The 24,377-nt window shown below is 42.7% G+C and overlaps 1 protein-coding gene across 2 annotated transcripts in view; it reads right to left on the bottom strand.

Annotated features, from left to right (window-relative positions):
* Positions 1 to 24,377, bottom strand: part of ITPR3 (inositol 1,4,5-trisphosphate receptor type 3) — a 483,832-nt gene that overhangs the window by 21,496 nt on the left and 437,959 nt on the right. For both annotated transcript variants that reach the window (XM_075335858.1, XM_075335859.1), the window contains one exon: positions 14,311 to 14,471. In XM_075335858.1, the coding sequence (XP_075191973.1) occupies positions 14,311 to 14,471 (161 nt within the window). The remainder of the gene's footprint in view (positions 1 to 14,310; positions 14,472 to 24,377) is intronic.

Genomic DNA, 24,377 nt, shown 5'->3' with positions numbered 1-24,377 from the left:
CAGCGTCCGCAGAAGCCGGCTCCTGCTGCCTGTACACGTAGCAGAGTACACATCGGGTAATTAACCCGATGTGTACTGTGGCTAGGTGTGCAGGGAGCTAGCGCTAAGCGGTGTGCGCTGGTAACCAAGGTAAATATCGGGTTGGTTACCCGATATTTACCTTAGTTACCAAGCGCAGCATCGCTTCCACGTGGCGCTGGGGCCTGGTCACGGGTTGCTGGTGAGATCTGCCTGTGTGACAAGCTCACCAGCAACCCGTGTAGCGACGCTCCAGCGATCCCTGCCAGGTCAGGTTGCTGGTGGGATCGCTGGAGCGTCGCTTAGTGTGACATCTCACCAGCGACCTCCTAGCAACTTACCAGCGATCCCTATCAGGTTGTATTGTTGTTGGGATTGCTGGTAAGTTGTTTAGTGTGACTGGGCCTTTAGTGAGAGGATGGAAAAGCAAACACTCCAAAAACATGATTAGATACACGAGAGATCTGGATTATAAAGCAAAAAAAGTGTTTTTATTTGAAGTGGTTAGTTAAAATACCAATAGTTTACACAGGAGAAGAAAACAAAAAAAGAAAAAACCTGGAAACATGCTCACACTAGCAAGTCATATAATGTACAACAATATACAGTGTTCACAGTTAATGGATATTACACACCAGCCCATAAAGTGACAGTGCAAATACTATAGTGGGCATATAGCAAATCCGTATATAATAATGAATCCCACTGCCTCGATACATAGCAGCAACTTGAAGATAATAAGAAAGATAAGAAGTAAGCAACCTGAAACCATAATGGTTAAAAGACACACTGCAGGGAAAATAATGGAAAGCCGTAGTAGATACATACTAGTGCAGGTGTAACTATTGGTGTTCTAACTAGCCATGGTGTCAAATAAAAACACTTCTTTGTATTATACTCCAAATCTCTCGTGTAATTTACAGGCGATCAATGTATCATGGCATGGCCAAACATTGAAGTGCAACTTTCCACCCATATGTGCCCTACTCTGGCTCTGTAAAGCCAGATCCATCAATCAAAGTAGAGGAGAGGTGGAGACATAGGGAAAACACGCAGGTAGGACAGTGCACCTAAATGTTTGGCCCCATCATAATGCATACTTGATTTGAACAGTCATTTTGTGCTGACTAAGACCCCTTAATCTGTCAGCAGGTTTTTGCTATGTAATCAAAGGGCAGCATGAGGTAGGGGCTGAGTCACTGGTTTCAGAGATGTTTCACTTATTACACTGCATGCTGTTGTTACAATAAAATGAGTGTTTTAGAGTCCCTTGAATGTCCATGTGAAAATAATTGCAGCATGCACTAATCTCTATATTTGTAATAAGATTTGAATAATCAAGTTTATGGATGCACAAAAAAAAATCTGATCCCATATGGATCAACTGTATAACATCCAATTTGTATGAAAACATTGCAAATCTTAAACAAAAGAAACTGTGTTTGGTCTTCTAAGTTTTAATACCTGTATAAATACAGCATACATTGACAATATAGATGAAAAATGTCCATTTTTATGTGGATGAAAATGAAGGATTTTGTATCCGCTCATGTGGATTTACACACGATCCTCATGTTTCTCATCTGCATCAAATATTCCACAGTAGAAAAATAGGGTTCGGCTGCAGAAAAAGTAGGGATTTACTGTGCATTTCACCCTTTGTAATGAAACTGATATGCTGAGGATTTCTGATCCACAGTATCCACAACACCTGTCCATGTAAGCTGGCAATTGTCTCCTTAGTGTGTGAATGAGATTTCTTGAAATGTCGTTCATAACACTGCAGATGTAAGACATTGGTCTCATAGGATAAACCCTAATGGGCAATTCCCATTTTAGGCATTTAGGGCATATCCACAGAATATCACATCAATATTTAAGAAATGCCTTGCTCAGTTATTGAGAGAACGTCGATCTGCTGGCCTCAGGTTTGCTAACTTTATATTTTTTTTTCTGGACAGCTCAAAAAAAATCACAGACAGACAATATTTTTTACGGACACATTAGAAAACCTTAATAAATCATTATGCTTAGAAGTGATAAATGTCTACAGCCGATAGTTCTGATATGAGGATATCAGCTGTAAGATGTTGATAATTACAAAATAATAAGTTTCCTCAGCTTCAAAAAAAATCGCAGATGCCATGGATCAACAGATCAACAGATTTACCCATCAATTATTCTTAAAGTTCAACTGTCATTTTACAATAGTCTTTATATATCAAAGACTTATTGGTGAGGGCGTAGGTTCCAAGACCCCCACTATTTGCAGAAAACACTACAATAATGTCTGAAGCTCTTACACGAGCTGCATGTACAAAGTGGTGGATAGGTCCAATAATATGTATAAGGGGTGCTTTACACGCTGCAACATCGCTAGCATTTGCTGGCGATGTCGAGCGCGATAGCACCTGCCCCCATCGTACGGCCGATTTATCGCTACGGCAGCGTCACACGCACATACCTGCTCTGCGACGTCGCTGTGACCGGCGAACCGCCTCCTTTCTAAGGGGGCGGTTCGTTCAGCGTCACAGCGACGTCACAGCAGCGTCACTGATCTGCCGCCGAATATAAAAGGAGGGGAGGAGATGAGCAGCCGGAACATGCCGCCCACCTCCTTCCTTCCTCCTTTTCCGGTGGGTAAGGAGATGTTTGTAGTTCCAGCGGCGTCACACACAGCGATGTGTGATGCCACAGGAACGACAAACAACATCGTTACTGCAGCAGCAACGATAATTGGGAAGAGGGGGTGATGTCACCGATGAGCGATTTTGAACGTTTTTGCGACGATTCAAAATCGCTCATAGGTGTCACACACAACGACATCGCTAAAGCGGCCGGATGTGCGTCACAAATTCCGTGACCCCAACAAAATCGCTTTAGCGATGTCGTAGCGTGTAAAGCCACCTTAAGACTGTATATTTACCCATAGATTAATGCGGGTGTCACACGGTACGATATATTGTGCGATCGCATAAGCGATCGCACCCTCCCTCGACGTTTGTGCGTCACGGGCAATTAGTTGCCCGTGGCGCACAAAGTCGTTAACCCCCTGTCCCACGTACTTACCTCCCGGACGACCTCGCTGTGGGTGGCGAACATCCTCTTCCTGAAGGGGGAGGGTCATTCGGCGTCACAGCGACGTCACACAGCGGCCGGCCAATAGAAGCGGAGGGGCGGAGATGAGCAGGACGTAAACATACCGCCCACCTCTTTCCTTCCACATTGCCGGCGGGACGCAGGTAAGCTGTGTTTGTCGTTCCCGGGGTGTCACACGTAGCGATGTGTGCTGCCCCAGGAACGATGAACAACCGGCACACAGAAAAAGAAACGACTTTTTGAAAATGAGCGACGTGTCAACGAGCAACGATAAGGTGAGTATTTTTAATCGTTCACCGTCACTCGTAGCTGTCACACGCTACGATATATCAAACGATGCCGGATGTGTATCACTTACGACGTGACCCCGCCGACATATCGCCCGATATATCGTACCGTGTGATGCCGGCATTACTATTGAGCCCATAGAAACACTATGCATCACTTGTAATATATAAAAACTTATAAAATGAGCTACACTAAAGTCCTTTTACATGGAGACTAAATATGTAGTGGTAATATTTTCGTGTTCCTCTATGGAGCGCCCCCAGAAACAATACCACTGGTGCTCTCTAGACGCCTAGTCTAACATTGGGCACGGATTGTATGTACATCAAATTAGACAAATTAACAGAAGTGAAAAAAACTGCAGTGCACAGTTGGACTTTTTTTTTTTCAACAATATTGGTTGTTTACTTTTGCATGAAGAATGAGAACAAATTATGTGACCACTGTTGTGATCAATCACTGCTGCTGCCAGCTCTCCAATCTCTGTGCCCTGAACAACTGAATCCCTGTATTATTCTCCCTTCATCATAGACTGCTAGATTCATCTTCTTCATTACTACTGTTCTACAACACATACTACCAAAAGAAATGATTCACTGTTTTATGGCTCTCTCTCTCTATCTCTATTACCAAGCTGTAATGGCATCTCACTGTCCAAATACACCCCACAATGGCTGCTGCATTCTCTGCCCCTGCTTTTATACAGGCTGTTAGTCCCTCCTGATTGGCCATGTGATAAGATAGCTGCACCTGAATATGAGCTTCTCGGCTGAAGCAATGTTCTGCAATGTCTAAAATGCTACTGGACATTTTTCCATTAAGGGCTGCTTCTCACTTGCGAGTTTCTCGCAGTAGAGCAATGCGAGAAAAACTCGCATTGTAATCGGACACATGTTAGTGAATGATTCAGCTCTCATCTGCGATTTTTTTCTCAGTCCAAATCGGACTGAGAAAAAAATCGCAGCATGCTGCTTTCTCGCACCATTTGTCCCAATGATTTCCTATGGAAGGGGATTAAAAGTAGGATCACACACGCGCACCACCGTTCACATTTGCGAGTGTGGCAGGAACTATGCTTATTAAATATTCAACAGATGAATGTGACATCACATTCCCAAAGGTAAATTAAATTACACATGTGTAAGAGCTTTTATATAATTAAGATGTTGCATGAAACTAGCATCGCAAACGCGACACACACGCGAGCAAAAAGCATCGCAGTTGCATTGCACTCGCACCTAACGTGAACTAAAATCAGCCGAGTATTTTTCAGCCCAGTCGGACCGATTTTACTCGCATAGATGTGTTTCCAGCCTTATGCAAAGTGATTTGTAAATAGAATTCACCAGGTTCAGCGAATTCCTGAAATTCAACATAAATTTGATTTGCATGGAATCAATTTGCTCATCTCTATCATGTACACATTACTAAAGCTTCACCCATATGATTTGTTATCTACTCGAGTAATTCTTGAGTTGAATGAAAATAAAACTGAATTTTTGTACTCTTATTTTTCAGTAGCCACTGTCCAATTATTTCTAATACTTAACAGGTCACTGTGCGTTGGACAGCAGTTTCCGATGATTTCTCTATGCTGTGAGTGTGTTTGTAAAAATAAAGGTTTTCTTTGATTTCTATCAATTCAACATGATTTATTAGGACAATCAGACAGCAACCAGAATGTACACTACTTTCCAGCACTCCTGTATGACAGAACAGGGAGCGTATGAAACGCAGAGGTTTGTACCAGGCATATTTGTTTAATGACGAATTATACGCTGAAATTCCACAAAGCTCACTGGCTCAACTCTGCAAATGACATCCTGTATACAGGCACTCTTGGCAGGATTCGATTGTGATATTGCTGTGTGGGTGGCTGCACTTTCAGAAAATATGGTATAATGTGTAAAATGGGATTTAGACAATATATGGCGAATTTAAAAAACCTGTTACTAACAAAAAAAAGTACAGCACAGCAGAGCTCTATTGTGCTCACTTTCTGTGCTTCATACTTTTCAATCCTTTGATGATTATAGATTGAACTAGATGGAATTTTTTTCATTCCTTTTACATTACTTAGAAGTGTCTAAAGTTGTTCCAAGATGCGGAAGTTCCAATTTAACAGTGCGTGTAAGTGCCCAGGAAGTGTTACTTGTTTAGAATCGCCAATGGCATACTGCTAGCGGTAACAATGTGCATGTAGCAAAGGCGTTACCAATGCCACGCGCTAAAGAGAATGTATAACCCACATTCTGGGTTCAATTGTTTTCATTTCAAATGTATGTTTGATAATGTTTAAATCGTGGCTTTTTGTTCATTGTATCTTGTTAACAATGTTTAGTAACTTTTTTATTTTTTATTTATTTACTTTACTTATACAGCGCCATCATATTTCACAGCGCTTCATAGACATTAATAAAAATAATTACCATATTTTTCGGATTATAAGATGCACTTTTCCTCCCAAACATTTGGGAGGAAAATGAGGGGTGCAACTTGAAATCCGAATGTAGCTTAATGGAGAATGGGCACTGTGCTGGCTGCAGCGGGCTCTGTATGGAGCAGGGCGGTGCAGGGCTGTGCTGGTTGTGGCAGGTGGGATGTTCTGTCGGTGATGCGGGGCTGTGCTGGCCACAGGTGAGATGCTCTGTCGGTGGTACATGACTGTGCTGGCTGAGGCGGGTGAGATGCTCTGTCGGCAGTGCGGGGCTGTGCTGGCATAGGTGAGATGCTCTGTCAGTGGTATGGGGCTGTGCTAGCTGAAATGCTCTGTCGGCAGTACGGGGCTGTGCTGGCTGTGGCGGGTGAGATGCTCTGTCAGTGGTGCATGGCTGGGCTGGTGCGGGTGAGATGCTCTGTCGGTGGTAAAGGGTTCTGCTGGCTGCAGTGGGCGCTGTGTGGAGGAGGGAGATGCTGCAGGTGAAATGCTCTGTCGGCAGTGCGATCTTCAAATAATGCTGCCAGAAGGTGGCGCATGCACAGATGGAACTCTTGAATTGTCATTGAGAGATTCCAGGCGACATTATTTGAAGATTGCACCACTGACAGAGCCGCATCAGCAAGCACAGCCGGCCCCACCGCAGCCAGCACAGCTGCCCCCCACCTCAGCCAGCACAGTCAACCACACCACAGCCAGCAAAGCCAGCCACACAGCAGCCAGCCCAGCCGGCCACACAGCAGCCAGCAAAGGCGACCCACCGCAGCCAGCACAGCTGCCCTCACAGTAGCCAGCACAGCCAGCCACACAGCAGCCAGCACAGCCGGCCACACCGCAGCCAGCAATGCCCTACTCCAACACCCCCCCCTGCCTCCAGTGACCCCTGCTCTACCACTGCTATCGCCTCCCGTACGGTAAGACACCACTGGAGCATAAGACGGACCCAATTTTTTTTTACCTCTATATTTGGGTTGCGTCTTATAATCCTCTGCGCCTTATAAAACGAAAAATACGGTATAAATCTTGCAATCTTCACAATTGCAATCAGAAATATATACGACTCGCATTTCCTAGGATTTTGTTTTTGTACAGTAGACTCGTTATTATGACAAGTAGCCTTACACTGACAGGTAGCACTTCTATAATATAGATATATAATGAATGTCATGCAATCCACCATTCCCAGTTCCCCTTGCTTTCCCTCCTTTCACAGTGACGTTTGCTCATCAGATGTTTCAACATAAAAGAAAGAGTCTTAAGGTGGTGTCACACACAGCGACGACGACAACGACGTCGCTGCTACGTCACCATTTCCTGTGACGTAGCAGCGACGTCCCGGGTTAATTACCCGATGTGTACTCCAGCTACGTGAGCAGGATGCCGGCACTGGCAGCGTGAGAGCACAACACTTAGCGCCGGCTCCCTGCACACGTAGCCGGAGACGGAGTACACATTGGGTGTTAATTACCCAATGTGTACCCTGGCTAGGAGAGCAGGGAGCCAGCGCTAAGCGTGTGCGCTGGTAACCAAGGTAAATATCGGGTAATGGTTACCCGATATTTACCTTAGTTACCAAGTGCAGCATAGCTTCCACAGCGACGTGTATTGTTATGATCGCTGCTGCGTCTGCTGTGTTTGAAAGCTAAGTAGCGATCATAACAGCGACTTACTAGGTCGCTATTGCGTCACAGAAAATGGTGACGTAACAGCGACGTCGTTGTCGCTATGTGTGAGCCAAGCTTTAGTCAGTCTACTGCTGAGTCAGTCTATCGTTAGCTTCCTGAAAGAACAGGAGTATAGAATAGCCCCAGTGGCCAGTGTGAGAACTGCAAGAAAATTTGTGAAAAGTGTGAAAATTGCAAGACTTCTAGTTTTTAATTACCAGCATAAAAAAATAAATGTAACACTAAAACGTGATTTCAACAGTAGAACATTTTCTGATTTGATATTCTCACTGCCGCGTCATGGCAAACCAAACCTATCAGAAGTTCCCAAATCTAAAAGGTTGGCTTCATTTAATCTGATCAGAATCTTAAACTAAGGGGTACTTTGCACACTACGACATCGCAAGCAGATTGCTGCGATGCCGAGCGCGATAGTCCCCACCCCCGTCGCAGCTGCGATCTCTTGCGATAGCTGCCGTAGCGAACATTATCGCTACGGCAGCTTCACATGCACTTACCTGCCCTGCGACATCGCTTTGGCCAGCGACCCGCCTCCTTCCTAAGGGGGCGGGTCGTGCGGCGTCACAGCGAGATCACACGGCAGGCAGCCAATAAAAGCAGAGGGGCGGAGATGAGCGGGACGTAAACATCCCGCCCACCTCCTTCCTTCCTCATTGCAGCCGGGACGCAGGTAAGGAGATGTTCCTCGCTCCTGCGGCTTCACACACAGCGATGTGTGCTGCCGCAGGAACAAGGAACAGCATCGTAACATCGGTCCTTCCGAAATTATGGAAATGACCGACGCTACACCGATGATACGATTTTGACGCTTTTGCGCTCGTTAATCGTATCAAAAAGGATTTACACACTACGATGTCGACAGCGACGCCGGATGTGTGTCACTTTCGATTTTACCCCACCGACATCGCTCCTGCGATGTCGTAGTGTGCAAAGTACCCCTAAGAACCTCATGTTCAGTTTTTAAGTTCGAGGAGCAATATCTGATTTTGGATGTGCGGTCCATGTCTTTTTTTCTACAATTGTGGCATATTGTAAAAATACAGTCCAGCAAGGATATACACAAAAAGGTAGTTCACTTTTGGTGCATACTGCTACGTTAGACATTGGTGTGTAGATGCAGAGGAGAGACTCTTACATGCTGAGACAATGCAAGGAGAAACAAGGCACCCGCACACCGATGCAAAGTTTTGGGGACAATACCTCCTTCTTCAAGCATGCTTGCACCAAAAGTGAGCTACATTTTGTATATATCCTTGCTGGGCTGTATTTCTGCACTTTCCTGGATACAAATATTTCTATTTGAAGAATACATTTATGAAGTGTTTCAATCTATATTGAATTTTAGAGAATGTGAGACCGAATTGGACTTGTGCTAGTTGCTGAATTCTGTAAATGAAAAATAACAGAGAAAATTGCAAGTGGAGAAATGCAATGCTAAAAAGGAATTTTTATGAACTTGTATAATGATAAGGAGTATAGAAAAACTAGTCAGTAAATGATCATGCTGATTTGGTGAACTAATCAATTGTTCTATCATATTCTTATTACTATATACATTTACAGACCAGAAATTAATACCCATAAAAATAGTAACTTTATTAATTATCAATTAAAAGATTTTCAATCAAACAAAACAACAAACACACATAAGTGCATGTAGTGTGAAAGTGTACACTGAGTGGCCAGGTGTAGGAAAATTATAGAGGGGTATGAGGGTGGTATAGATGAAATATTGATAATATGGACCAGGAAGGGTTATATCTATCCCTGATCTGTGTCCTACCTACCAATGGGGCTTTAAGCACCCTAGATTTGTGGTGCCCTCCATTCCACGACGGCTCACCCTCCCTGTTCCTCACTACCTGATTGAATAGCCACCACCAAGATAAGGTACCCTAGTCTATACAATTTTTCTGGTTTATTTTTTTACTACAGTCATATGAAAAAGTTTGGGCACCCCTATTAATGTTAACCTTTTTTCTTTATAACAAATTGGGTTTTTGCAACAGCTATTTCTGTTTCATATATCTAATAACTGATGGACTGAGTAATATTTCTGGATTGAAATGAGGTTTATTGTACTAATAGAAAATGTGCAATCCGCATTTAAACAAAATTTGACCGATGCAAAAGTATGGGCACCCTTATCAATTTGTTGATTTGAACACTCCTAACTACTTTTTACTGACTTACTAAAGCACTAAATTGGTTTTGTAACCTCATTGAGCTTTGAACTTCATAGGCAGGTGTACCCAATCATGAGAAAAGGTATTTAAGGTGGCCACTTGCAAGTTGTTCTCCTATTTGAATCTTCTATGAAGAGTGGCATCATGGGCTCCTCAATGCAACTCTCAAATGATGTGAAAACAAAGATTATTCAACATAGTTGTTCAGGGGAAGGATACAAAAAGTTGTCTCAGAGATTGAAACTGTCAGTTTCCACTGTGAGGAACATAGTAAGGAAATGGAAGAACACAGGTACAGTTCAAGTTAAGCCCAGACGTGGCAGGCCAAGAAAAATATCAGAAAGGCAGAGAAGAAGAATGGTGAGAACAGTCAAGGACAATCCACAGACCACCTCCAAAGACCTGCAGCTTCATCTTGCTACAGATTGTGTCAATGTGCATCGGTCAACAATACAGCGCACGTTGCACAAGGAGAAGCTGTATGGGAGAGTGATGTGAAAGAAGCTGTTTCTGCAAGCACGCCACAAGCAGAGTCGCCTGAGGTATGCAAAAGCACATTTGGACAAGCCAGTTACACTTTGGAAGAAGGTCCTGTGGACTGATGAAACAATGATTAAGTTGTTTGGTCATACAAAAAGGCGTTATGCATGGAGGCAAAAAAACACGGCATTCCAAGAAAAGCACTTGCTACCCACAGTAAAATTTGATGGAGGTTCCATTATGCTTTGGGGCTGTGTGGCCAATGTCGGCACCGGGAATCTGGTTAAAGTTGAGGGTCGCATGGATTCAACTCAGTATCAGCAGATTCTTGACAATAATGTGCAAGAATCAGTGACGAAGTTGAAGTTACGCAGGGGATGGATATTTCAGCAAGACAATGATCCAAAACACCGCTCCAAATCTACTCAGGCATTCATGCAGAGGAACAATTACAATGTTCTGGAATGGTTATCCCAGTCCCCAGACCTGAATATCATTGAAAATCTGTGGGATGATTTGAAGCGTGCTGTCCATGCTCGGCCACCATCAAACTTAACTGAACTGGAATTGTTTTGTAAACAGGAATGGTCAAATATACCTTCATCCAAGCTATAGGAAGCGACTAGAGGCTGTTATTTTTGCAAAAGGAAGATCTACAAAATATTAATGTCACTTTTATGTTGAGGTGCCCATACTTTTGCACCAGTCAAATTTTGTTTAAATGCGGATTGCACATTTTCTGTTCTCTACAATAAGCCTCATTTCAATCCAGAAATATTACTGAGTCCATCAGTTCTTAGATATATGAAACTGAAATAGCTGTTGCAAAAACCCAAATTATTATAAAGAAAAAAGGTTAACATTAATAGGGGTGCCCAAACTTTTTCATATGACTGTATATACATTTACAGTATATTTCTCTGTCTTACAGAAAATAGGTTTTTGTAAGAATGACGTAGAAAGCAATCACATTCAAGGTTAGTTTGGTCTTTCCCATCAAGACTAGGCTGTTCAAGGATAATACTGACTTGATTATCAGAATGAGAATAGTCAATGTTAACCTTGTCAGCATAAAATGATACCTGAGTAATTAAAATTAATGCACATATTTGTTCTTATTTATTGGCCAATGGTTCCTAATGGTTAGTATGGAGGCTAATTTACTCCTTTTTTAGTGCTTTAGTATTTGTACCTTATTATGTATATGTGTTGTGCCACTTTTTAAGTTGTCATTTGTCTTTTTTTTTTCCGTGACAACTTTGCATATCTAGATGTTTTAGACTGCTTCATACTGTATAATGTGGCTTTTACCAAATGTCGCACTTTTTGGCACATTTCACTTCTTTCTTTTTGTGGAGTGAGGTTTCTAGAGGAGTTTTTCATTTGAAGCTTTTTTGAAACTTTGAAAAAGATTTAAAGAAAGGTTGCAACAACTGGTTAAAGACAAATGTAAAGAGTATTTTTTATTTTTCGCCAAATTCATGGACCAACTGTGCCATTTTGAAGAATTTGGGGCAAAGAACATCAGTACCATAAGATGAAAGAAGATTAGTGTCTTATATAGGTTTTCCTGTCATCTTCCAACATAGGGGTACACCATCACCATGTCTTCATTTTGTTCTGTTTAACTCTTTTTACTTTAAAGGGGTTATCCGGGTTATTTTGCTATTTTTTTATTATTTCACTTTTGGGCTACATTGGGGCAGGTTAGTAGATAGTGACTACCTACCTGCCCTGCTGTCAGCCCCTCTCCTCTTATGTGACCGCTCCTGCCGGGATTTTTCTGCTTCCTCTGATGTAACGTCAACAGGGGAAGGCGCTTATGCTCGCCTTGTCGATGAGCATCCCAGCCGACGTCATGTGGCCGCCCTGCTGGGCAGGTAAAATGCGCCGGAGTGCCCTGCCTACACTCTGTACTCTCCCCGCAACCTCCCAGTCACTGCTGTGGGGCCCATGAGCTGGAGGGAGGGGCCTGGCGGCAGATGCCCATGGTGTCACTGCCAGCACCGGGCCCCCTGCTCAGGATCACAAGTTCAAATGTATCGGCATCACAGATGCCAATACATTTGAAAGCACTGATGAGAGGCAGCCCTGCGCTGCTTCTCATGACTGTCCCGCTGTCTGTGCTCTCTGACGGTTCAGTACAGCGGTGACGTCACTACTGTGCTGATATAGCCAAAGCACAGACAGTGGGTGAACGAGGAGCAGGGGTGGGGACCGAAGAAAGGTGAGTATTTATTCCCTACACGGTGGGAGCTATAATGGGCTGCATAGCAATGTGTGTGGGGGGTGCAGAGCGATGTGTGTGGGGGGGTACAGAGCGATGTGTGTGTGGTAGCGTGCAGAGCGATCTGTGTGTGTGTGGGGGGTGCAGAGCGCCATGGGGGTGGTCAGAGAAATGTGTGTGAGGGGTTCAGAGCCCAATGTGGGGGGGTGCAAAGTGCCATGTTTAGGGGGGTGCAGAGCACCAGGGGGGTGCAGAGCACCATGTGGAAGGGTGCCGAGCCCTCTGTGGTGGGGGCTGCAGAGCTCTATGTGGTGGGGCCTGCAGAGTTCTATGTGGTGGGGTGCAGAGTCCTATGTGGGGCTGTTATTTCCAATGCTGTAGTGATGAGAGGTCAGTGCTGGGGCAGAATACTGACAGCCAATGAGTGTGCAGAGGGCAGGCAGAAGGTGGGCTGGACAGTGAGGCCGGGCGGTAACATGAGGTTTGGCATAGGAAGATTTTATGTTTGGTTGAGCTGCAGGTAAATAAAGTGTCTGCAGAGAATAAAGGGATAATTCAAGAGGAACAAAAGTTAGAAAACAAAAATAATGTAGGGATGTTTTATATGACAATACAGCACAGATTAGTTTAAAAAAATGTGGAGTTTATGTCGGACAACTCCTTTAATTTCACTTCTAAATATGCTTTCTAACTGCTTTTCTATGTAAGACTGATACTTCTCATATCAATTCAGTTATCTAATATCTAATGGATAGTCATAAACAGATACATTATTTACATTTTTGTAAAGTGTGATAATGGAAAAAAATAAAAAATAATATATGTACAGTACAGACCAAACCTTTGGACACACCTTCTCATCTCTAGAACAACTGTTAAGAGGAGACTGTGCAGCAGGCTTTCATAGTATAATAGCTGTTTGGAAACCACTGCTAAGGACAGGCAACAAGCAGAAGAGACTTGTTTGGGCTAAAGAATACAAGGAATGGACATTAGACGAGTGGAAATCTGTGCTTTGGTCTGATGAGTCCAAATTTGAGATCTTTGGATCCAACCACCGTGTCTTTGTAGAAAAGGTGAATGGATGGACTCTACATGGCTGGTTCCCACCATGAAGCATGGAGGAGGAGGTGTGATGATGTGGGGGTGCTTTGCTGGTGACACTTTTGGGGATTTATTCAAAATTGAAGGCATACAGAACCAGCATGCCTACCACAGCATCTTGCAGCGGTGTGCTATTCCATCCGGTTTGTGTTTAGTTGGACCATCATTTATTTTCCAACAGGACAATGACCCCAAACACACCTCCAGGCTGTGTAAGGGCTATTTGACTAAGAAGGAGAGTGATGGGGTGCTGCGCCAGATGACCTGGCCTCCACAATCACCAGACCTGAACCCAATCGAGATGGTTTGGGGTGAGCTGGACCGCAGAGTGAGGGCAAAAGGGCCAACAAATGCTAAGCATCTTTGGTAACTCCTTCAAGACTACCTCTTGAAGCACATCAAGAGAATGCTAAGAGTGTGCAAAGCAGTAATGAAAGCAAAAGGTGGCTACTTTGAAGAACCTAGAATATAAGACATATTTTTAGCTGTTTCAAACTTTTTTAAGTATTTCATTCCACATGTTTTAATTAATAGTTTTGATGCCTTCAATGTGAATCTACAATTTTCAGAGTCTTGAAAATAAAGAAAACTCTTTGAATGAGAAGTGTGTCCAAACTTTTGGTCTGTACTATATATTTATATATATATATATATATATATATATATATATTTTTTTTTTTTATATATTTTTTTATATATATATATGGAAACTACTAGTGGATAATGCTCATTAATGCCGCAATCACAGCTCCCAGTACCAGGAGCGTTTTCAGTGATGAAGCTGACCTTTATCATCTGTGCCACATAGCTCTCCGGCCCTGTGTAATCTGTCTTGTTCTTCACTCTCACCAACACGATGAAGTACAGATAATTCCAGATATTGTGCTCTTCCTTAATGTGCTCCTCAAAGGACACGGTCTTATTGTCAAACTTATCTCTCTCCAGTCCTGCAGAAGTGTATAAGATTCACATTTTACAAGCAGATAAGAGTATTATTAGTATGTGTGACATTTAGACAGTCTTTAGTGCAGCTTCCCGAGTGATGAATAATGTTCGGAGAGTCACCGGGGAAGCTGCATAGACACACACTGGAAGACAACATTTTTATTGCAGACATGTTCAATGTTAAACAATAAATGATAAACAACAATTTTGTTTAACCACTTGGTAAATAATAAATTAAATTTTCCAAAATAGCATTAACCCATTCACAACATTTGACGTAAATGTACATCACATGTCCTGTCCCTGACTTTGATGTGGCCTCCCACACTGAGCCTGTGTCTTTCCCAGCAGATAACACTGATTTAGTCAGCCAACATGTGTCTTTAACAGCTGCAGCGGGTGAAACAGACATCCTTCTGCGGCTGTTAACCTGTTAAATGCTGTTGCATTTAGAAATGTATTAAATAAATTAATCCAATCAGTAAACAGCATAACTAGAAAAAAATAAAATTATGAATTGTGTTTTTTGGCAGCTGCAACATTACAATAAAATGCAATAAGAGGCGATCAAAACATCATATCTACCCCATAATGATATCAGTAAAAAGCTCAGCTCAGGGTGCAAAATATAACCCAAACACAGTCCATATCCCGGAAAAAGTAAAGTTTATGGGTTTCGGAAAATGGCAACAAATGCAAAAATTTATGTTTAATTTTTTAAATTTCTAAATTTTTTTCACCACTTATATTAAAAAAAACTGACTATACAAGTCTGGTATCTGCGTAATTGTACTAACCTGGGGAATCATAGTACCAGGTCATTCTAACTGTATAGTGAACCTGGTAAATACAAACCCCGAAAACAATTGTGGAATTCCACTTTTTTTTGCAATTTCAATGCACTTGGAATTTTTTTCCCGTATTTTCAGTACAATATGTGGTGTCAATCAAAAGTACAATTCATCCTGCAAAAACACAAGACCTGATATGGCTATAATGACAGAAAATAATAACAAAGTTATAACTCTTGGAAGAAGTGGAGGAAATTGCCATGTCATGAAGGAGTTAAAGCAGAGCTAATTTTTAAAAAAACCTAACAGACCACTACCAACTCATCTGCATTTCTAAGAAAAAACTTAATTTGATTTCCTTGGCTTATCTTTTAGGAGGCATCATCTTTCCCATGTCCGGTTGTAACATTCATTTAAAAGTTGTGTTTGGTCTCAGTAATTCATTTGTAATTTGCCTGAAGAAGGAGTCTGTGTGCTCTGAAAGCTTGCTAATATAATTTTTCTGGTTAGCCTATAAAGGTATCACTCCTAAAATACTTTTGTCATTCTTGGGACATAGTATTTCAATTAAACAAACCTATGAAATTTCAGAAACAGACATTTCAAAATTATCCATCAATTATCAATATAATATTGGTATAAAATATACCATAATAACCAGTATTAACTAAAATAATTCTGGAATCCAATACGTTGCATAGTTTGACAGGTTATTTATTGAAAATCCCTACTTGACAATGTAAATCTGGAGCCAGTAACTTATGGAAGCAGGGATAAAGTTGCCTCTGCCTTCTCATTCCATGGTTTCCTTGTTTCCTCTTTGCTCCCACTTCTATATAAGTGGAGCAATTAGTACATTAAGTGCCGCCTACAGTGAGACACTGAACATATGGCGGCAGACCCACAAAGTAAATTAGGCCAGAGAATGTAACACTTTTTCCTAATCACTGGTTTATACTAAATGGTCTAACTATCTGTGCTACAATGAGGCCATTTTCCTAATCTGCATTCTTTATATGCATATCATTATACATTGCTGCCTCAGGAAGCGCTGAAATCAGTCAGGCTTTGACATTTCTAGAGAGAAATAAATATTAGAAATATTTTTTACGCATGTTGGAAATGTCACTAATTTGTGGCATTTCACACACATTTAATTCAGTAGTAAGTGCAATTCATAGAGTTACCCTCAAGCTTTCTTCAGATTAAACTAAGTGCCATTAGCTTTAAGGCCCCGTCACACTAAGCAACATCGCTAGCAACATCGCTGCTAACGAACAACTTTTGTGACGTTGCTAGCGATGTTGCTGTGTGTGACATCCAGCAATAACCTGGCCCCTGCTGTGAGGTCGTTGGTTGTTGCTGAATGTCCTGGGCCATTTTTTAGTTGTTGCTGTCCTGCTGTGAAGCACAGATCGCTGTGTGTGACAGCGAGACAGCAACAACTAAATGTGCAGGCAGCAGGAGCCAGCTTCTGCGGAGGCTGGTAACCAATGTAAACATCGGGTAACCAAGAAGCCCTGTCCTTGGTTACCCGATATTTACCTTTGATACCAGCCTCCGCCGCTCTCACTGCCTGTGCTGCCGGCTCCTGCTCTGTGCACATGTAGCTGCAGCACACATCGGGTTAATTAACCCGATGTGTGCTGTAACTAGGAGAGCAAGGAGCCAGCGCTAAGCAGTGTGCGCTGCTCCCTGCTCTGTGCACATTTAGCTGCAGCACACATCGGGTTAATTAACCCGATGTGTGCTGTAACTAGGAGAGCAAGGAGCCAGCGCTAAGCATTGTGCGCTGCTCCCTGCTCTGTGCACATTTAGCTGCAGCACACATCGGGTTAATTAACCCGATGTGTGCTGTAACTAGGAGAGCAGGGAGCCAGCGCTCAGTGTGCGCTGCTCCCTGCTCTCTGCACGTGCGGTGGTAACCAAGGTAAATATCGGGTTGGTTACCCGATATTTACCTTAGTTACCAAGCGCAGCATCTTCCACGCGGCGCTGGGGGCTTGTCACTGGTTGCTGGTGAGCTCACCAGCAACTTGTGTAGCGACGCTCCAGCGATCCCTGCCAGGTCAGGTTGCTGGTGGGATCGCTGGAGCGTTGCAGTGTGACATCTCACCAGCAACCTCCTAGCAACTTACCAGCGATCCCTATCGTTGTTGGGATCGCTGGTAAGTTGCTTAGTGTGACGGTACCTTTAGTGACAACTTGACAGAATCTTGATAGTCTGGTGAAAGGTTTGTCCAGTACTTCTGGATAAGATTTATAATACAAGACTATTACAATAGGAATGTCAGCTTGTAATCATTGTCTAGGTGTAACATACATTTACCTGAAGCCATGTGACCCTTCACTGGTGACGATGAGAATTAAATGCACTCTCTCTTTTAAACTAAAGACCTATGTGAACTGGTATAAATGGTTAAGTCAGGTATTTTCCTACAAATGGACAGCAGACACTGCTTACATAGCAAATGTTTATAATAAGAATTAACATAATCTTAAAAATATTCTATCTTTACTAAAAAGCATATCACAGTCAGTAATGAAGAACTTTTTGATGGACAGAGGTAAATAATTGTGAAACGTAAACTGTACTTTGGCCATTAGTTCACTTGTATGCTGTATTTGAACTAGTTTTCCTCTCTATAGCTTCTCTTAATTCGTAATGGAGATGGTGGGAGGACAGTAATTTCTGCAATTTCATACAGATTCTAGCACATAGAGATTCATAGTTTCATAGTTTCATAGTTTTTAAGGTTGAAGGGAGACTCTAAGTCCATCTAGTTCAACCTGTAGCCTAACATGTTGATCCAGAGGAAGGCAAAAAAACCCCAATGTGTCAAATAAGCTCCAATGGGGAAAAAAATTCCTTCCTGACTCCACATACGGCAATCAGACTAGTTCCCTGGATCAACACCCTGTCATAAAATCCAATATACATAACTGGTAATATTATATTTTTCAATTAATGCGATCAGGCTCTGCTTAAATTTTACTTGTGAATCCCTCAATACAACATCATACGGCAGAGAGCTTCATAGTCTCACTGCTCGTACAGTAAAGAGTCCTCATCTGTGATTATGATTAAACATTCTTTCCTCAAGACGTAGCGGATGCCCCCGTGTTCCAGTCGCAGGCCTAGGTGTAAAGAGATCTTTGGAAAGGTCTCTGTACTGTCCCCTCATATATTTATACATTGTGATTAGATCCCCCTAAGCCTTTGTTTTTCCTAACTAACTAACCCCAAGTTTAATAACCTGTCTTGGTATTGCAGCCCACCCATTCCTCTAATAATCTTGGTCGCTCTTCTATCTACCTGTAAGATTATGCTATTTATAACCTTCTATACTTTTGCTAACAAGAAATGCATCCATTCCTCTCTTAAATTCATTCAGTGAGTTGGCCATCACCACTTCCTCAGGAAGAGAGTTCCAGAGCCTCACTGCTCTTACCGTGAAGAACCCTCTTCTATGCTGATGTAGGAATTTTCTTTCCTCCAATCGAAAAGAATGCCCCCTTGTTCTTGTCATAGTCCTTGGTACAAACAGATCATGGGAGAGATCTCTATATGGCCCTCTGATATATTTGTACATATTTATTAGGTCTCCCCTAAGTCTTCTCTTTTCTAGAGTAAATAGACCTAATTTTGATAACCTTTCCGTGTATTGTAATGCACCCATTCCATTTATTATTTTAGTAGCCCGCCTCTGAACCCTTTCAAGTTCAGTAATGTCTTTCTTCAGCACCGGCGCCCAAAATTGCACACAATACTCCAAGTGTGGTCTGACTAGTGATTTGTACAGAGGGAGAATGATGTTTTCATCTCGTGCCCCCAGACCTCTTCTAATGCATCCCATCACCCTATTTGCTTTGGTGGCTGCTGCCTGACACTGGGCACTCCAATTTAGATTCTTATTCACTAAGATGCCTAAGTCTTTTTCCATGTCTGATTTCCCCAGCAGTTTCCCATTTAGTAAGTAATCGTAGCATCTGTTTCTCCTTCCCATGTGCATAACCTTACACTTATCTGTGTTAAACCTCATTTGCCATTTTTCAGCCCAATTCTCCAATTTACTCAAGTCCATCTGTAATTGCAAACTGTCCTCCTTTGTGTTAACTACCTTACATAGTTTTGTATCATCTGCAAATACTGATATTTTACTCTGTAAACCATCCACCAGATCATTAATAAATATATTAAATAGTAGGGGGCCCAATACAGACCCCTGTGGCACCCCACTAGTAACCCTGGCCCAATCTGAGTATGCACCATTAATAACCACTCTTTGTTTTCTACCACTAAGCCAGCTACCTACCCATCTACACACATTTTCCCCGAGCCCAAGCTTTCTCATTTTACTTAGCAGTCTTTTATGTGGGACAGTGTCAAATGCTTTACCGAAGTCGAGATAAATGACATCCAATGATTCTCCTCGGTCCATGTGAGAGCTTACATCCTCATAGAAGCTGATTGATTTCTGCTCTTCATTCCTTATTTAGTACATGGAGAGAAGCAGCATCAGAATGGAGGACATTATACAGCAGTATTGATCAGTATAGATGTGAATCCAGCTTTGGGGTGAGGTGAAAGACTTGTTAGAAAGCTCAGCAAGATCTTTTTGTGTCTCCCTCTGTTCTCACTCCTCTTCCCCCTCCCCTCTCCATGGAGTATGCCAGCCCATTTAATATGGCACCTTAGGGTGTCCGTAGTTTGTTTTGTCTTGAGCAATAAGGAGTTAAGCTGTTTTTTTCAGAGTGGATGAGAAGAAAGAAGCCACATTCTCTGTTAAGACACATTACCAAGTTTCTTGTATTTGCATGTAGTATTGATTTATGCAAAGTTTGTTGAAAGTACAGTTTTCTATTTAGTTTTCTTTTCTCGCCCATTAGGTCACTTCCACACTGCAGTATTCCCAATAGTATTGGCATCTGTATTTGTAAATGAAAACTAGGAGTGGAGCACAAACAACAAAAACTATAATAGATAGATGTTTTAATACTGATGTGCAATATGCCCCATGTATTTGTGGTTCAAAATGATTGCTAAACAAAGGGTTCTCCTAAATTTTATAGATTTTCTAGTGGGCCTTGGAAAGTTAAAAGGAGATGTGCCAGGAAAACTATTATTCAACACTTAAGAGAGGAAGTGTATTTGCAGACATTTCAGCATCAAACTTGCACCTCGTGGCAGAAGACTACCTTTTTTTTTTCATTTTTGGGTCAAGAAATATAGATTTTGTGATGACATTTTCACAATATATTCGTGCACCCAATCTACACCTCTTGGCAAAAAAAACACATCAAAACTGCATGTGGTATCATGCTGTAGTGATACAAATTTTTGCCAGAATGTGTAGATTGGGTGCAGGAATATGATGTATAATTTTCAGCACCAAAACTACATCTCAAAAAATGGCAAAAAATGCGGTTTTCTGCCAGGAGATACAGGTCTGTGAGCCTTAGGTGAGGTAACTGACTTTACTGAGGTCACCTGAGGTCAGTTTACCTGCGGTCACAGGTGGAGGACTATGGTAACCTCCAGCTGTGACTGCCAATAACCTGAGTCACCACAGATTGCGCAGCTTAGTCTCTGCCTGAAGTCTGCAGCAGACAATCATGTTCCATGATCATGCGCTGTGACTTTAGATATGTAGCAGACTGGAATCGTCGTGGGACTTCGTGTGGATTACGACAGACCTGCAGGGGTGTTTTGGGGGTTAATAAAGTGGTGAAAGAGGGTGTTTTTTTGTATTTTATTTCAAATAAAGGATTTTTTTGATGTTTGTGTTTTTTTACTTTTCGTTACAGATTAGTAATGGGGGTCTCATAGACCCTCCCCATTACTAATCTAGGGCTCAGTGGCAGCTGTGGGCTATTACTAACCCCTTACTACCCTGATTGCCACCGCACCAGGGCAATCAGGAAGAGGCGAGTACAGTGCTGGGATTGTCACATCTAATGGATATGGCAATATTAGGCAGCTGCAGGCTGCTATTTGTAGGCTGGGGGGCAGCCCAATAAGCATGAGTCTCCCCAGCCAGAGAATACCAGCCTCCAGTTGTCAGGCTTTCTCATGCCTGGGTATCAAAATTGGGGGGACTGTTGTGAATGTCAGTTATGCTTTTGCTGCTGTGAGGCTCCCTCTTGTGGCCAGGAATGGTTTGGACAGAGACCAGGTGTGTTGAGCAATGGGCGTTTCCATTGCTAACTCTCTGCCTATTTAAACCCTGGTCTGCTAGCAGGCTATGATGGATGTCAGTTGTTCTTTGTTCACCAGCCTGCTTCATCCTGCTCCAGACCACATCTACCCCAGATAAGTGCTTGGCTCTTTATTTGTTGTTTGGTTCTTTTTATCTTATCTGAGTTTGTCATTTACTGTGGTTCTTGTCAGTTTATTTGCATGCAGGGATCTTCCCTCTCAGTTGCTTAGCTGGGAAGCTCTCTGCAGCTATGTTTGGAGTATTGCTCCTATTAGTCCATGTGTTTGTTGCTTCTTGAATTTTTAATGGTTCCTGCTTTCTGTTCATTGGTATGAACCAATGACAAGAGAGCTTGGTACAGGACGGAGTTCAGATCTAGCGATCTGAGGGCTTTTTGTACTATCAGGTTTTTGGATTTTTGCAGGGTTTTTCTCTGGCCACCATCAGTCTCTTTCCTATCCTGTCCTATTTAGTCAGTAGGGCCTCACCTTTTGCTAGTCCTATCATCTATCTGTGTATTGTGTTTTCCTATATCACCGCTGTCTTTGAATGTGGGGGGGGGCTTGCTATTCTTTGTCTATTTTCTGAGGCAGAGAGTTATTCATCTTTCCTTCTTTTAGGATAGCTAGTTCTCCGGCTGGGTTCGCGGTGCACAGGATGTTAGTTCACCCCTCGGCTACTTCTAGTGTTGATGGTTAGTAAGGGGATGGCGGCTAGATTAGTTGCCAATGCTCTTGTCAACTTTTACCAATGATTTATGGTGGTCTTCCATTGTTCTGGATCATAACAGGGCACTTGCATGATGTTTTTTTAATACTTTATTTAAATAATAAAAAAAAGTCGCAGGCGGTGCCTCTTATTTTGATACACAGCCAACATAAGTGCACAGCTGGAGGCTGCATCCTGTAGCCATATGCTTTCTCTGTGCTTGGTAAAAGACAAGGGTGGGTGCACCACCAAGATATCTGTAAATAATTGGGTGCTCACCCATGCAGCAAAAAACCTAGGAACAACATAGCAAAAGAACTGCATAAGGAATGGGGAGCACAACCACAATAATATAGTATAAAAGGCAAACCTTTATTGTAGCAACAAGGATAAAAACACTAAGAACATGACACACACAATGACACAGCAAGAAACCCCCTGCACCGCCTGCAATATACAAAATATGGACAGAACAGTTGTGCTATAATTATGGAAAAGGAACGCACATGTATTTAAAGAGTGTATAGAAAGCGATAATCAGCATTAGTACAATCAATTGTCCATATGTACCATAGTGAAAGACCCATTAACTGATGCCCGCGACAGGATATTATCCTGTACACATATAGTACCTGAATGGTTCACAGCAACACCATAGGGATCACCATAAGGATCAACATATCCTAATAAGGAGCATCAGAAATAAACAACAATTATATCCATAAGAAAAAAAGCAATGCTCCATAGATGCAGTAGCCCAAGCAGGCAGAATAGCAGCAAGTGCTGCAGCTGAAAAGGAAGGGGAAGGGAGGGTGGAGGGGGAACAAGAAAACCGTGGGAAGACCCACGCGTATCGCCGCAGCAGCGGCTTCCTCAGGGCAAGTGTGTGCTCAGCTGACAAAAAAGGGAGGGTACATATGCCAAGTAACAATGAGTTAATTTGAATTACCTGTGCGGAGAGTGGCTGGGGGTCCGGATCAATGGACATGGAAAGCGCGTATTGCAGCAGCTGTAATGAAGAAAGGTGGGCGCCATGTTTGTGTTTATTTACTTTCAGTTACAGATTAGTAATGGGGGGTCTCATAGACCCTCCCCATTACTAATCTAGGGCTCAGTGGCAGCTGAGGGCTATTACTAACCCCTTACTACCCTGATTGCCACCGCACCAGGGCAATCGGGAAGAGGCGGGTAAAGTGCTGGGATTGTCACATCTAATGGATATGGCATATTGGGCAGCTTCAGGCTGCTATTTGTAGGCTGGGGGGCGGCCCAATAAGCATGAGTCTCCCCAGCCTGAGAATACCAGCCTCCAGTTGTCCGGCTTTGTCATGCCTGGGTATCAAAATTGGGGGGACTGCATGATGTTTTTTTAATAGTTTATTTAAATAATAAAAAAAAGTCGCATACGGTGCCTCTTATTTTGATACACAGCCAACATAAGTGCACAGCTGGGGGCTGCATCCTTTAGCCATATGCTTTCTCTGTGCTGGGTATCATAATATGGGGAGACCCTATGCCACATATTTTATTTATTTTTACTGTATGATATAGACCCACAGACAGCGCCTAAGACTGGTTGCAGGCAAACGCTGTCACACAGGCTGGGGGTGCGTCTGACTGCAACAATTCACAGACACCGGTGAGCGAGGAAAACAGTGCACATGCGTGAGGCTAATAAACGGCTCTGGAAGTGAATCGTATGCCGCGGGTGCACTGTACAGACGCGATGGAGCCTAGGTAAGTATGAAGCCCTTGCTTCATTCTTATTTTCTTTATTTTCCCTTTACTTTTTTTTTTATTTCCTTAGTTGCCGGATCCGGATCAACACCCAGAATCACGGGCCCTCGGGTAAATTTGAAACCGCGCGGATCTGGACTTTTACAGTCCTGGTCCAACCACCACTACTTTTGAGGCTAAATGCAAAACACGATGTGTGGCAGAAAACTAACAGTGCACTTGACCCTGAAAACACCATTACCACCGTCACACATAGTGGTGGCAGACATCATGCAGTGGGGATGCTTTTCCCCAGCAGAGACAGGGCAGATGGTCAGAGTTCATGGGAAGACAGATGGTGCGCAATACAGTGCAACCCTGCAGGAAAACCTGTCAAAGCAACTCACTGACTAAGACCCGCAACACACATCCGTTTAATTTGTACGTGTGCGGTACGTATTTGCACGTACCGGAGACACGTACACACGGAGAC

Source organism: Anomaloglossus baeobatrachus, chromosome 2, assembly GCF_048569485.1.
Source record: "Anomaloglossus baeobatrachus isolate aAnoBae1 chromosome 2, aAnoBae1.hap1, whole genome shotgun sequence".
NCBI classification, from domain to species: Eukaryota; Metazoa; Chordata; class Amphibia; order Anura; family Aromobatidae; genus Anomaloglossus; species Anomaloglossus baeobatrachus.
The sequence above is the reverse complement of the archived record's forward strand: the minus strand, read 5'-3'. Positions and strand labels throughout refer to the sequence as shown.